A 15,862-nucleotide genomic window follows, 5' to 3' on the forward strand; every position below is an offset into this window, starting at 1 on the left:
CCATTCAGAATGTACATAGTGGCACTAATGAATATGTACTAGTCAATTCATGACAATGTTACTTTTCTTCAATTCTCATCCCATTTTGTAGTCCGCTCTTACAGTCATATAATTTATGCCATGGTTTGTACACTAATATATTGTCACTAATATACTGTAATTTTTTTCATTGTATTAATTACAGTAAAGTGTATATGCTTTATTTGTTTTCTTACCTTCTCAAACTCTCCTACACTTTCGGGGCAGGTAGAAGGATCTTGGCACACGCACATTGGTTTGTTGCTCTCATCAACTTCACACACCTTGCCATGTTTGCAGTGGTGGTTAAGGCATGGATCTGTAAAAAAATAAATCATTTTATGAAAAAGCTGCAAAGGTCACTGTAAAACATAAGTGGAACTCCATCCAAAACATATTTTTCTGAATTTCAAATAGAGTGAGGAAAGGTATTCCAGATTTTTATTGTTGTGCCCCCGTTGAGGTAGCTGCATGTTACAGTGTGGATGTATAAGCTTTAAATTTAAAACATGGTGGTGGGGGAAAAAGTCCCAGCACCAGCTTATTTTGCAGTAATCAGTATCAATAGCAAAATGTTCTAGATCACTTAGTTCCTTACGAACAGTCTTGCAGGACTATCTGATGGTACCCACTGGACAGAAAAATATCAATCTTAAAGCGGCTTTTTATGGGGGCACTTGTCATAGAGGAAGAGCCTGGAGTGTGGGCGGATGCCCCTAGAAGAAGAGGATGGGGGCTGCTCTGTGGAATACCATTGCAGAGAGCAGGTAAGTATACCATGTTTGTTATTTTAATAAAAAAAAAACAAAGCTTTAATCTCACTTCGGTATACAAATATCGAAATTCGAAATTCAGCCAGTTCAGTAGGTACCTGACGAATTTTGATCTGTGTTCCCCCCCTCTGTTCGACAGAAGCTTGTTAGACTCACTTCTGTGGAATGGTCCTGCTGGAAAACCATCATTCAATCAGCTGCTGCAGCCCATAGTATTCTGACAATGTCAGGAACAATAGCGCAGGGGGGAAATCCCACTGGTTGAAGGAAAAAAAAGACCTCAAAGTGTATACCCAGCTGTAGAGGCTATAATCTAACGCCTTTGGAAATGTTAATGTAATAATTAACACATTCATTCACACCTTTGATGCTATAACTGAACATTAAGACTAACTGAGGTTGATTTACTAAAGGCAAATCGGTTGCTCCCTTTGCATGTGAGCCTTCCCTTAGTGAACGTAGTTAAAAAATTCACTTTGCAAAGAATACCCAATCGCATGCAAGGGAAATAAAAACCAAAAAACAAATAGTATTTCTTCTTGCACATAATTGGATGATGGAAGTCAGCAGAGCTTCCCCTCATTCACTAAGCTCTGAGGAAAATTCCTTATGTGTAAATCAACTCCATGAACTCATATAATTTAGAATGCCATTTTTACACCATACTTACTCTCAGTTGTGGTCTCTTCCTCTTCCTCTTCAGCAATCGCTTCATCAAATTCGCCAACTTCTACCTGCACGGGATTTGATCCAACTACTGCCTCCTGTAATCAGCAAAGTGTAAATGTGAAAAAACTGCATATTGTAACTTCTTCCTCAGGAGGATGGCATTGATGGCTTGCACCACTAGCGTCCTTTGTTTAATTCCACTTATTGATAGCTATCATGCAGTTGTTATGTATGTTATCTTCTTATTTGTGTGGGACTTTTTGGGCAATGTACTCATTGTTATTACTATCAAATGTGCCATTCTTCCTCATGTGCAATGCTAACAGAGTCTGCTTCTGAAACCTTTTAATGCCTCTCCAATAAATGTATTGTATTTAAATCTGCTCTCCCAAAACAGCCCTTTAAAACAGATAAATACACAGATACAATTCCAATTCACATAGTGGTGCTTGCGCTGTTTCTCCACCAGTCTGGGCTCTGTACAGGAACTGCAAAAGGCTAATCCCAAGCTAAATTCAGGTACTTAATCTGCTTATATTAAACAAAAATTAAGACTATATTATGGCTCATTTACGTTTGCATTGCTCACTGATGGTACATGGTGGATCGCTTTTCAGAAAGTGTTGTGCAGGAGCTGCTGACAGGCATTCAGGAGGAGATGATGCTGCTTCCTGAATGCCTGTTTTTTTTTTTTCGTTTTTTTTTTTTTTTGTTGACAGCCTAAAGTGTTTTTGAATGGGAATACAGAGCTTCAACCACAAGCCTAGCATTTATGGCATGGTCCAATCAACACGAATGTCAATTTTCCCATTGCACAGGTTTCTGGAATGAGCTTAGGGTAGTGGATACTGTAGAAATAGCCAGCTGGAGACTGGACGCATCACAAATCTGTGTAAATATTTGCCAGCTCACCACAGATCTTCAAATAACATGCAAAGGTTTTATTGAAGAATGATCACATCACGGTGGGAAAAGTGCATTGTTTCGGAGCCACGTAGGACACCTTCCTCAGGTATGTGATATCACATGCCTGACAAAGAGGTCCTGGGCGGCTCTGAAAAATTTGTTCTTTTCCCCACTGTGATGTGATCACTCGTCAGTAGAACCTTTGGACGTTATTTGAAGATCCATGGTGTGCTGGCAAATATGTACACTAAATCACATGAATGGGTCAAGTTCATTGGCAGTTCTGAAGGATAATTTTTGCCATGCAACAAAACAAAGCATTGTAGTTATGGAATGTGTACAACCCTATCCGGCTGCCTTTCAGCTTGTGGGGGGGAGGGGGCTGGGATAATATCTGTATTTCAAATCTGCAAGCAGTTAGATATGGCCCTAATTTCCTACTTTGAGCGTGGACAGTGCAGGACCCCCTAAACCAGGCAAACTTCATTAACTGGCATTGAATACGGCAGGTCTGTTTATAACTCTTTTTCCCCCCGTATTTGCCTTGCTAAATAAGCATGCCTAACACAAAGATATGTGTAGTTTTACCTCTGTCACGACATCTTCAATCACCTCCTCCTCTTCCGGCAAAGCATCCTGTTGCTGTGTAAGAGAGTTAGGTTAGTTACTAAAAATATACTAATTCTAAATACTATTATTCAATAACCATTACTGTATATAACAACTATATAAAAACCACTTACAGGTGCAGCTAGTGCTCTGCCAGCCAGGCACAGGACGAAGAAGATCCAGACCCTCATTGTGCAGTCAGACCTGAAGACAAAAAGAACTTTTTATGAGTATCTGGTAAAAATTTGTGAAGATTCTTATTCATCCATCTCATGGTAGTTAGTCACATTCAACTGGACTTTTTCTATAATGTTGAAGACTTTTCTCAGCTTCTCCAAACCACCTCTTCAGTTGCAACAAGTGGCAAGAAGATGTCTCAGCCTTTATATCTACACATCAGAGGTCTGCAACACTACACGACAAGTCCAGTTGAATGTGATTAACTACAACTAACTAGTATCTAGTTAAGAACTGACACTAGTGATATATACGCTATGATGGAAAAGTAAGTGTATATATGACACATAGGGGTTGATTTACTAAAACTGGAGAGTGCAAAATCTGGTGCAGCTGTGCATGGTAGCCAATCAGCTGCTAACTTCAACTTCTTCAATTAAAGTGGTTGTAAACCGAAGAAAAAAAAAACATTTAAGACAAAGGCATAATGTACTAGTATGCATCACATACTAGCACATTATGAAATACTCACCTTAGAACGAAGCCCTCTCAGCAGCGCTTGGTCACCACTGAGAGGGCTGACATCTTCTCTCGTCCTTTCTTGGTTTCTGGGCTCTGGCGCTGTGAGTGGCTGGAGCTGCGATTACATCATTCCTGTGCGTGGGAGCCCTTGGTTCTGGAAAGAAGCTCTTAAGTTCCGGCACAGTAAGCCAGACCTTTAGAGCGCATGCACCATTGACATCAGTGGCTGCATGCAGGGTGATATTCATTTTACCTATAGATAAGCCTTATTATAGGCTTACCTGTAGGTATAAAATCATAAAGCGGGGTTTACAACCACTTTAAACTTTGACAAAATACCTGGAAACTGATTGGTTTCCAATCAGAGCTGAACCAGATTTTGCACTCTACAGTTTTAGTAAATCAACCCCATGTCGTAACTTACATATTTCTATATTAGGCTTTAGCTTGCAGTGAACCGAGAAAATCTAAAGATACCTAAAAGAGTATCATGTGCCATAATTAGAAATCATGGAGGGGGGATAGTCAGATAGCCTCCTCATGTCAATTCCCCAAGATCCTATGTACTGGCAAAGGTGCCCAAAGTGCCTAAGCACTGGAGAAATTTGGAATTACCTTTACAATATATTGTACTCTTTTCTGCCCCTGAACTTATGCTGATAAAAAGAAGTCTATTTGTATTAATTGTTTAGCATTGCATAGCTTCCTTTGTGAACACCACCTTCCTCTGCCATTGCAGCTTAAAGGGGGGCAATTTGGGGTTGCTAAACACATGCCTCAACCACGCTTTTTTAACACCCCAACCACAGGTCTAAGTGAGCTCCAAAGTGTAAGTTACACATTTAGCATGCAATATCATGTACAGTAGCAGCGGTTAATCTTTGATGACTGCACAATGCCTCAGTTATGTGCATTTGATTGCTACAGGGTGCAAATGCATTTTAGTGTGGATAGCATGAAATCTCTGTCAGGATTTTTTGGCAGACTGTGTCCTTTTGAGGAGAATTCCCCTTGTTTTCTGCACCAGTGACCATGCAGTAAATAAGGAAAATTATCCTCACTAGGGACACAGACAAAAATTAAAACCTAAAAGAAAATCTATTACTTCCCCATGTTATCAAAAACTAGAGAAAAAAATGTACTCTGTTGGACTACCTACCAGAAAACGATTTTACTTCACTTAGCCTGGCTATGTTCTAAGGGGGTGACGGTTAGTGCCATAGAAAATAATGACAGTCCCTATATGTACCTTGGCATCTGTGAACATGAATTATCCTTTGTGGCAATTCCTGTTAGCCTTAAAAAGTGAATTCATCTTTAAAGGCCTCTCTTGACCTATGCATTGCAGTAATGCACAGTAACATGGACCAATCTAACACAATAATTTTTTTTTGGTAATATTGACTTGCAAACATTTTTTCCGTTTTTATGAAATTTATAGACAAATAGCTGTAAAAGAGGAAATTAAACATTTTAAAAAGAAGGTAGATTTACGGTTAAAAATGTATAAACTATATTTTATACCGTAATTTGTCTATATTAAAATAACACTAAAAACTATGTTTCTGGTGCAAAGCATAGCAAAGTAATTTGTAGCACTAAAAAAGAAAAAAACAAATGAAAGCGAAAAATAAAACCGAATAGTAATGGTATAAAATAGTAATATATAAGTATTTAAATAATAGTAGTTCATCAGAGTAGCAGAGGAAGGTGTTAGTTAGGGTTGATTAGGGTTAAATAAAAGTTAAGAATGGATTAATTAGTAATATTATTTATTTTTTTATTTTTATTTTTTTGCTTGTAGGGCTCCTTTAACTGATGACATATGCAGATCAAAGATCATACCTCTACATATCATTGAAATAGTAAACACAATGCAACAATGCATCGTTACATTGTATTTACTGAAATGACATATGTAGACTACCCACAAGCTTCATTTTGACAGCCACTCTTCCTGTGTATTACAAAGCAATTCACAGCTGTCATTTTGACAGCAAGTAAATGCTGGAGAAGCAGGGGCAGGTGAAGAAGAGTGGTACGTAGGAGATGCATTCTATAAGCTTTGTTGACATTTTTTTTATGATATACTGTATATCATGTTCAAAATCCTCAAGTGGTTAAAAATGGCACTCGAACATACAAATACAGCGGATGTCAAGGGACCTGTGCTGCAGTGGATCACAACACACACGCTTCAGGTCTGGTTTTTGGTCCCTTGATGGGTGTTATAGGTGCATTAAGACCACAACAGACCACAACAGGCCTCAAATGTTTTTAGGGGCCCTAAATAAAACAAAGAACAATATGTGAAGTGCAGTAACCAACAGCTACCAGGCAGCTATCAGTCAGTTATTATTCTTTCATTACTCAAATGGCACTAAATGGATGAATCCTGAAATCTGAGTATTAGCTTTGCATAATTAAGCCTGTGATTTGACTCTTAGATGAATACCAAGACATTTAAACTAGTTACAAAAATATACAAATTTGTAAACACATAACTAAATGTAAAATGAAACCTATATTATAGTGATACCTGATTAAATTCTAATACTTTATTATCCACAATCAGGTATAATATCTCAAATATTTGATACAAGGATTTTGAAACTTGTAGTTGCTAGTTGGGCTGAACTACAAAGTAAGAGACATAACACTTGCCATTGATAAAGGTCCAGGACATAATCTGCATTGGCCACCAGGACAAAAAAAAGAGAGTAAATCTCTGTAACAAGATACAGCAGATATTCTAACCCCTCACCACCCTGTGCATAAGGTAAAATAGGACACTTTACAATCCACCTCCGCCTATAGTTAATATATACCATCATTTTAGTGTGGTTTCTAGCAAATTGTGCCATATATTGTCTTCCTATACCACTTGGGACTTCAATGGTGGGCCTAGCCAGAAGGAAGAGTGACACTTTCAAGGTGGCCTTGAAGAAAGGGATGAAGAAGTACAGCTGGGAAATCTTATTTTTGCAATTGGTGACAGAAGTAGCAAGCCAGTGGGGATTATTTCTCAGAGACAGGTGAAATAGCAGTTTTTAACGAGTAGACCAAAAATGGTTCATTTACAAAAGCCAGGCTTGGACAGAAGGGAAATGGAAAATGGACAAATTATAGGCTATAGTAGTTAAGTGTACATTATTGTTTGCACTCTTTCATTACATAAACTCCTACACAGCAAATGTATCATATTTAAAGCACTGTATTTATTAAGACTTTTATTCTCCATATGTTAACCTAGGATATGTCTACACGTGTACCCTTAATGTTTTTTCCGGTCAGTGTTTATCTTTGTCAGCTGCCCCATACACCGTGTAAAGTGGCCGGGCTTGTGCAGCCAGCAAACTTCCTTTCATCCTATTTTCTCTGGCCACGCCACCTCCTCTATGCTCTGTCTCTGTGCTTTTTCTCTCACACTGAGGTCATTTCAGCTTTTTTGAAACTTTGATGAGTGTCTGGGTGGAAAATTACTGCCACCGTTGGCAAAACTCAGTGCCCCTTTCCCAGTATACACAGACTGGGGCACCTTGTTTTATTTGGATCCTTCCTGGCACACAGTATATGCATGTTGGGAGTACATTCCTTATGTCCACAGCTAGAAGATAAACATGGTTATTTAATCACATTGCAGATCAGAGCGCGAAAACACTTTCCCTGACCAAAATCAACAGCAGGCTGGAGATGACTGTGGTGTCCCCAATATTTTCGAGAAGCTGTTGGAAAGGATTTTCTTTTAATCTCACTGCCTCTTCAAGGTTATCCCAAAGGCACATTTTAAAACTTAAAAATTAACTCTGGGCTCAAATACTTTATTTGGAATATAATCCTCTATAGCCAAAGAGGATATAAATTCATTTTGTATGCACCAAGTGCATTTGCAAGTTGATTTATTGGTTTGCAAATACAATAGTGACATCATCACTGTGCTGCACATTGAGAAAAAAACTGTAATGGGGACACAGAAAGGAATACAAAGACAGGAAGTGAGGGGAAATCTCTCCAAAGGATACCAGTGAAAATCTTTCCCACTCTATCCAAAACTAAGAAAAAAGCTTTGGCTAGACATACACTTAAACTGTCTTATGTGTCTTCCCCTCCTTCCATCTAGAATTTTCACACATTGCAGTGTCACAAGTGCTTATAGAAGACCACAGGTTGTAGAGTGTCAAAAGAGAACACCCATATTGCATAATCAGGGCTGGAAATCTACCAACTAGAAAATGTCTGGAGCATGCCTCCCAACTTTCTGAAATGAGAAAGAGGGATAACTTTCTCCGTTTTCTCTACGATTTTTTTCTCTGCGATTTCTTTTTGCGACTTTTAGCAATTTTTTTTTATTATTATTGAAGGCGGCTAACTACTTTAGGTTAGAATGATGATTTTAATAGATCAAGGATGAATTTCAGTAAAAATACGACAAATGTTAATGTTCTCAAAGCATGTTTTCTATTAATGATAATAATGAGAGTCTGACCTATATATATATATATATATATATATATATATATATATATATATATATATATACATATATATAATTTTAATATATCACATTTTATATTTTAAATAGTATAAGTAAACACTATTTCTATTTTTGATTAAATTTTATTAAAGTAAACATAATTAATGCATATACACCTGTTCAAAACTTTTCTTAGGACGTTGTTGCTAAATATCAGGCCCTCCCCTCTCTGAATGTGTTTCCTGTTGTGAACTCCATGCTCCTGGTCTGTCGAACGGTATTGGCTGTCCCGGGGGCGGGGCTGGAGGGTTCATATAAAGACAGGCTAGAGGTGGTAAGGGCGTGACCTGAAGAAGGAGGCCACGCCTCCGAAACATGTAGTCTTGGCAACCATTTTTTGTTAGCTAAAGAGGAGACATCTCACTCACCTTGTCCTTCCTCTCCGGCCGTGAGTGACGTCAGGCAGCGCCGGCTGGATTGTGCGCGTGCCCTACAGCAGACACAGCCTGACGAGACGTGGAAACAGAGTCTGCAGTGACTTTTCATACCATCACCACTTGTTCTTGGGAGCCAACCCAGTTATACAGGCCAGGAAGGGAAACATACATCCTGCTGTACATGCAATCTAAGTCCCATGTTTGTGAGTGCAATCCTCTATTATTTGATTTTGCATTTGTATCATTAAAATGGAATTACACTAGGGCAGCTGTGCGCTCTCTTTTCCTTGTATATTTAACTTTCAGCACAATCTATGTAGGCAAAGGACAAACCCCTAGTTACATGGGTCATAAAGAAATGATACACATAAAAATGACTTATTAAATGCTTTATTTCACCTTTATTTTTCAACAATCCTACATATAGGCCTTTTGTGAAATAGAGACAAAAATATGGAGGAATGAATGATTTAGTGTGGTATAAAACTTTGGGTACTTAAAAGTACATCTATGTAGAGGTCTGTACATCAGACCTAAAAGAATGGCAAATGAGAAAGACGGTATATGGGGGATTTGGGTCTAAAAGTGGGGCAGTCCCTCCAAATGTTGGTGTAATAGGCAACATAAATTTGAAAAACTTTCATACATGAAGTCCCTTAAGACTAAAGGCATTACAACTGTCATTTTCCTAATGTTGATAAGAAAATCAAAAGACATATTTGATTTATTACTGTAAAAAACGCATCCATCTTTCTTTAACTTGTTTTTTTACATTCATTATTGTGTAATAAGTAAAAGTTCAGCAAAGCCTCTTTAAAACTTTCTATGTTTCAATGTGAGTTCTCCCTAATTACTAATCAAAATAAATGCATGAAATGTTATCTACCTAAGGGAAAGCTGGACACAAAGGCCACAGGTCTAACTCTATGGGGGTTTTGCTATCTAAGGCTGGGTTCACACTTGTGCGATCACAGACATTGCATGTGATTCGCACTGCATTGCTGTGCAGATCACATGTGATGTCTGTGTGATGCAAATTTAGCCATACAAAATGTATGGCTGAAATCGCATCACAGTCGCACCAAAATAGTGCAGGACCCTTTTTTTGGTCCGCGCTGGAATCAGATCGCATGGGTGTTCACACCTATGTGATCTGATTCCTGCATCATTTGACAGTTCGCACTGCGATCTACGAACCGATCTGGGGGTGTCATTAACTTTGCATTGACACCCGCAGTGGTTCGCAGGTGTCAGTGTGAACCGCCGGTGAGTGACATGCGATGCGGGAACCCGCACTGGAATCGCGCTGGTTCCCGCATCGCATATATGTGAACCAGGACTAATGGTCACTGACTATTATGGCCAAATTGACAGCATGAAACTTGCATAAGGGCCTGGGTGGATGGCCTTTTGTTTATTTCAGACAGACAAACCAGCTTTTTAGAGGCTGCCGACATCCAAATAAACAGAAGAAAAGATTATCTCACATGGAAACGCCTGTGATTATAGGTGGACTTTAAAAAGGCACATGAGACATGTACACAAGTAATTTCTATAAAATTTCAATTTACTTAACAAATAATTAAAAACGTATGAGTAACAAACGGCATTAAGAACAAAGCCAACAGGCAGGGGGAGAAGTAAAGCTCCCTACAAAGATGTATGCATACCCTCAACTCAAACAGACAAGAGTGACAGCAAATACACATATAGCAACCTATAACATTCAATATTCATAGAATGCTTATGCTCTTCGGTTGAACGCCATACGCACTAATTCCAATATATTCTATACTTAGAACTCCCACCTGCCTCCATGCACTAACCCTTGGGTTGGCCAACTTGAGCTTCTGTGTCCGCCCCACAGACTGCTATATCAGGGAGCATGAAAGTACAGCTAAATGTAAGCCATATAATTATACTACATGATCCTATAGATGGAATTATGTAAAATGATTTGTACAATTCTTAACAAATGTTTGTTTGCTTTAAGATAACTTTGCCTGTACCCCCACAACCAAACTGTCTTGAAGAAGCTATTGCTCAGTGAAACCCATTGACTGCCTATCAGACAAGAGTATTTGGATGTTATGCATCAATATTTGTGTATTTACCGTCACTCTTGTCTGTATTTGAGTTAGGGGTACACATAAAACTTTGTAGGAGCTCCACTTCTCCCCCTGCCTGTTGGCTTTGCTCTTAAACCCAGTTGTTTTTTTTTACTCATACGTTTTTTAATGATTGGTTAAATAAATTGAATTTTTATAGAAATTTTACTTGTGTACATATCTCATGTTGCGCCTTTAAAGCCCACCTATACTCACAGGGGTTTCCATGTGAGATAAACAGGTTTTGCATTCCCATATAAGTCTAAGGGAAAGAAAAACACATATGAAGCAGGTCAAATATAGGTCAAAAGAAACTGCAGGTCAAATAAACCTGCCAATGCATTCTAAATGATCTCAGAAGTGTCTTAATCTAATGTCAAACTGATGCCTTCAAGCCCATCAACACAAACCCCTAAAAAATATGTGGACCGCCATTGCTGGGCTCTGATTTTGAAAATGCTAGATGCATGGCTGTCATGGTAACCCTAGGCCTTCAATACTTTCTCACTGCCTAATGGTAAGCATATTCTTTTATTCTTTTCTTCTTTAAAAATAAGTTTCCTTTAAAGTGAATGTCCAGCCAAACTTTTTTTTTTAAATGTTGAACAGCATGGAAGAGGGTAAGAAACTATATTGGGTTTTTCATGCTATCCAGGATCTCATTTAAAGAAATTCACTCTCACCTCCACATCCGCAGATATAAAAATTATTTTCTTTAGTACAGGCATACCCCACTTTTAAGTACACAAAGAGGTTTATTTACCAAAGCTGGAAAATGCTAAATCAGGCTCACTTCTGCATAGAAACCAATCAGCTTCTAACCCCAGCTTGTATAATAAAACCTGAAAGCTCATTGGTTTCTAGACAGAAGGGAGCCTGATTTTGCACTTTCCAGCTTTAGTAAATAAACCCCATTGTGTACTTAAAAGTGAGGTATGCCTGTAGAGTAGGGGAAGACTAGAACCCCTGTCAGATTTTTAATTATGTCCCTGTTACAGATATTCCCTCACTTCCTGTCTGATGAGACAACTGTCAGTAGGGCAGCTATAGCAGGGAAATCTCTGTAACGAAGCCTCAGGTAGCAGAAAAAAACCCCACAAGATTTCTAACCCTTCATTTCTATCCAAAACTAAATTAAAACTAGACATACAAAAAATCTCTTTGGCTCTTTCAGATTAGCTAGACCAATCTGCCATGCTCAACTGTATTTACTATCAAATGCACTATACCCAATAAAAAAATATACACTTAGAAATGTATATATAACCAGTGAGGGCTAAATAATCGTGAGGAATAATGTCCAATTAATTGTATGATTACATAATCTAAAAACAGCCATTGTATTGCAATGTTTGACTCAAAAGAGATTCAGAAGTTTTGAACATGTGGTCAGGCCTACATGTTCCCAGGAAACTTAAACTAAACCTGTGTGTTCTTCTGGCATAGGGCATGTGACAGCACTGGTGCTTGGTAACTGTCCCAATTTGTTCACATGAAAGCAAGGAGAGTCATCAGTCTTGTGCTCCAAATGGTGCGTAAAGAGCTATATTTTTATGTTTCTAACAGCAGACTGAAGTGGCTGGGGAGGGAAAAGGACATAAGTATGTGCTACTGAGAAGGGGTGCATTGTGTAAACTTTTGTTTTACCCTAAATAGCCAAAGCAAAGGTAAAAAAAAAGGAAATCTAGTAGACATATGCTAGAAACAGTCAAGAATAACATACAAAACGTAACCAGGTCAAGTCAAAACACCTAATACCCACTAAAAATAATGACCTTGCTCTTAACCTAAAACTGATTATTTATGCTGATCTGAAATCCCAAAAATCAATATTTTAAACAAATGAGAGCCAACAATAGTAGTTCCATATATCTCCGAATTTAGGTTTCATCTAACTTAGTAGGACCAATCACTGAAAAGCAAAAAACTGGTTGCTCTTGAGTAAATGTACCCAAGCAGGTATTTAATTTAGATCTCTCAGTTTACAAAATAACATTATATAGGGTGATCTTTCTTTTATTTTAAGCCATAATGTTTAATCTGTGAACACCATTAGATTGAACTGTTTATTATTTTCAACTGCCCCCAGCAAAGTAACAGATGCTCCTTAACTGCTGAACCCATAGACGCAGTAGTAATGAACTTTGTGTGTTTTGGTTGGAAAGCTGTGAAGAGGAACCGTGTCCTGTGTCAAACAAACCTCAGGTCCACATGATCTCATTGCAAGGAAAAAACAAGTTTATTTCAGAAGAGTAAACTAAGTTTATGAAAAGAGACTTATGCCTGAGCCTCATCTATGTCTGGAAATACTTCACTTTGTACACTTCCAAGACAGAGAAATACACATTGGCTGGTTCATCGTGAAAGATTGACCAGAAGATCTAATTAACCCAGTATGAACATTGCTAAGCATGAGCTTCTGTAGAGGGATAGAGATTTGACTTTCCTACTTCTCTATAAGAATGGTCTCAGAAATTAATATAAAATTGGAGAAATTTCAAGTTTTTATTTTTACCATTTGCCACACTAATTAAAATACCAGCTAAGGAATGCACCAAGTAAAAGACTGATCTGGCTCAAGTTCTGGCAATTAATTGTTTTCAATGGTGACATCCTGGATCCTGTCATATGAAGCCTATAATGACATATATATATATATATATATATATATATATACTGCAAAATGATATGAAAAATTAAATTGAATCAGTTGATGTATACAACGAAGTTTTTAAAATAAATTTTTGGTATGTGAGGTCCACTGGCAGTTGAAAAGTACTCCTTGTTTGTCACATAAATTTGGCTTCACACCACTTTAGCAAAGCATCTCTTCAAAGATCAGTACACAAACATCCTGATGCCATGCTTGGCAAATCAGTATATCATTATCAGTAACTAACTATGCAAATAGCAGACTGCAGTGAGTTCCCTGAGCCTACATTTTCTACAATATTGTATTTTAATTGCCATTGGGAGCTCAATTAAGCCATCAACAATGCATTACCATGTCTGAGTTAAGACATTTCAAGGTGTGTTCAGGTACGCATGTTGGCAAACCATTTCCTGCCTCTCATACCTCAGCCTATAAAAAGTATATAATTGTTCAGCATCAAACTTGAATTAAAACTCTTTTTTCCAAAGCATTCGTCAGTTTCAAAAACAGTCTAGTTCAATGACAGTTTGAAGTTTCAGCTCCTTTTTGTTGGCATTCAATTATAGTTTAAGCTTGATGATCAATACCCAATGCACTGACTTTGTGAGTCCAGCCAAAATCCTTTTTTTTTGTTAGAGGAAGTATTAGAACCTATCTCAGATTTGTATTGCTATCTGTGGATCTGGGATCCTGGTAAAGCTGAACTTCAGGGGGAAACTAAATTTGCAGTGGGGCTCCCTGCTGCACTGCAAGTGTTAGAAGCTTCTGTTTATCTAGATTACCATTAAATGTTTACCCTATAGGTAAAAAACTGAATTTAAAGGTACTCCAGACAAAAATTAGCATTTAGCCTGTTGTAGTGCAGGGGAAGCCCAACTACAAGGGTAGTTTCATTTTTCATAAGAGTTCAGCCTTAAAGAGATTTCTCTTCTTTGGCTTTCACGATGACAACAGTTTCACAAGACAGCAAATTAGGGAAAATCTGCAACAGGGACACAGATGACATTAAAAAGCTGACAGGAGATCTAACCTTCACCTACTCAAAAAAAAAAATCTGTGTCTTTATGGCAAATCTCTTGATCAGAGCCTTAGGCTGGCCAAACATTATACAATTTTCCTTTAGATTTACCAAAACCATATAATATGAAATAAAACCTAAACACCTTCAATTTGTGTGCAATCAGGCAGACCCTTATCCTACATAGTTGAAGGTCAATCCAAAGGAAATTGAATAAGAAAATTGTATAATGTATGGCCAGCCTTAGGCTGCCCATAGATTACTATTTTTTTTTTTTTTTGGATTAGCCTGAAAACGAACGGAATCCCCCATTCACACAAGCGAGGTGGATGAAGGAATCCTCGAAAAAAATACACAAGTCCATCAAGTCCAACCTATGTATTCCTATGTATACCAATGTATTCTGACAGCAGAGACTCCTCCACTGTCAGAATATACTAGTCAGTGCTGCAGCCAACAGACTGCAGCCCACTGATTGGCAAAGATTTTCGTACAGTTCCATTTGACAGAAGTCAATCGCTAGAACATCTTCTGTTGGACGGGAAGGGTCATAGATGGATTGAAATTCAGCTGGTCCCTGCTGAACCGGTTGTCTTTTGATCCATCTATGGCCAGCTTTAGACAGCAATAAAATCTGGGGAAAAGCTATAATCTTTACCCACTCTATCCAAAAACTTTTAAAAATGGCTGCACATGTAACTTAAAATTTTCTAGTGTCTTGTTTTGAATCTATGCTGAGACTGTTAGCAGACTTTTCCAACTTTCTTAATGTACACCGATGATAGGAAGTTGTAAGATAACATTGCTATTTACTGCCTGTTCATATTCTCTTCTCCTCTGCTGCAGACAGACAGTAGATGGCATGGTTGGAAGATGCACTTCTTTGCTTATAGAACATGTTCCCTGATGAAGTGTTTGTATGTGCATTGGTTTTACTTTTAGCCATACAAAAAAAAAAAGTTGAACACTTTATATGGTCCTACTTTAGGTCAAGCAAAGTTACTTTTGTTAAAATTACTTATAATTTTGCTAGTGGACATCTGAAAATTGCAGCTGTTTGGTTTAAGTCTTTTGAAGAAAAAAAAGAAATTTGGTCTAAAGTGGCATGGCTACAAACTCAAAGGATCGTTCTTTAGATAATAATGGAGAAGGTCCCATGTGCCTTTGGTTCTTGTAAGTAGAACTTCTATTACTATGTACTGCTGTTTCCTTTGGAAAACAATCATGGCCTACTAAAATGAGACTATATTAAAAATTTAAAAAGAAAATATATTAAAAAACCTAGAAGAAAATATAAAAAAAGAAGCACAGTGTCCATGTTTTAGTAGCAAGGAAGTACTTTTTATCTTCTATCTTACATAACACAAGTCATTTATTTGAGTTATATCAGAGCCGTAGTATTTATTCAAGAACTACAGGTATATTACACTTGCATGTCCATCATGAATGAGGTAAGGATGAAGAAGGAAATTTATCTTGGTCTGCAGCCCAAAGACAT

At 37.8% G+C, this 15,862-nt stretch overlaps 1 protein-coding gene across 1 annotated transcript in view; it reads right to left on the bottom strand.

The window, feature by feature from the left end:
- Window positions 1-15,862, bottom strand: part of SPARC (secreted protein acidic and cysteine rich) — a 36,392-nt gene that overhangs the window by 11,744 nt on the left and 8,786 nt on the right. Inside the window, exons 2-5 of the mRNA XM_073621128.1 lie at window positions 3,110-3,179; window positions 2,955-3,008; window positions 1,462-1,555; window positions 216-337 (exon numbers count right to left, since the gene is read on the bottom strand). Coding sequence (XP_073477229.1) covers window positions 216-337; window positions 1,462-1,555; window positions 2,955-3,008; window positions 3,110-3,166 — 327 coding nt within the window. The 5' untranslated portion in view covers window positions 3,167-3,179. The remainder of the gene's footprint in view (window positions 1-215; window positions 338-1,461; window positions 1,556-2,954; window positions 3,009-3,109; window positions 3,180-15,862) is intronic.

The sequence above is a fragment of the Aquarana catesbeiana genome, linkage group LG03, assembly GCF_042186555.1.
Source record: "Aquarana catesbeiana isolate 2022-GZ linkage group LG03, ASM4218655v1, whole genome shotgun sequence".
In the NCBI taxonomy this organism is placed as follows: domain Eukaryota; kingdom Metazoa; phylum Chordata; class Amphibia; order Anura; family Ranidae; genus Aquarana; species Aquarana catesbeiana.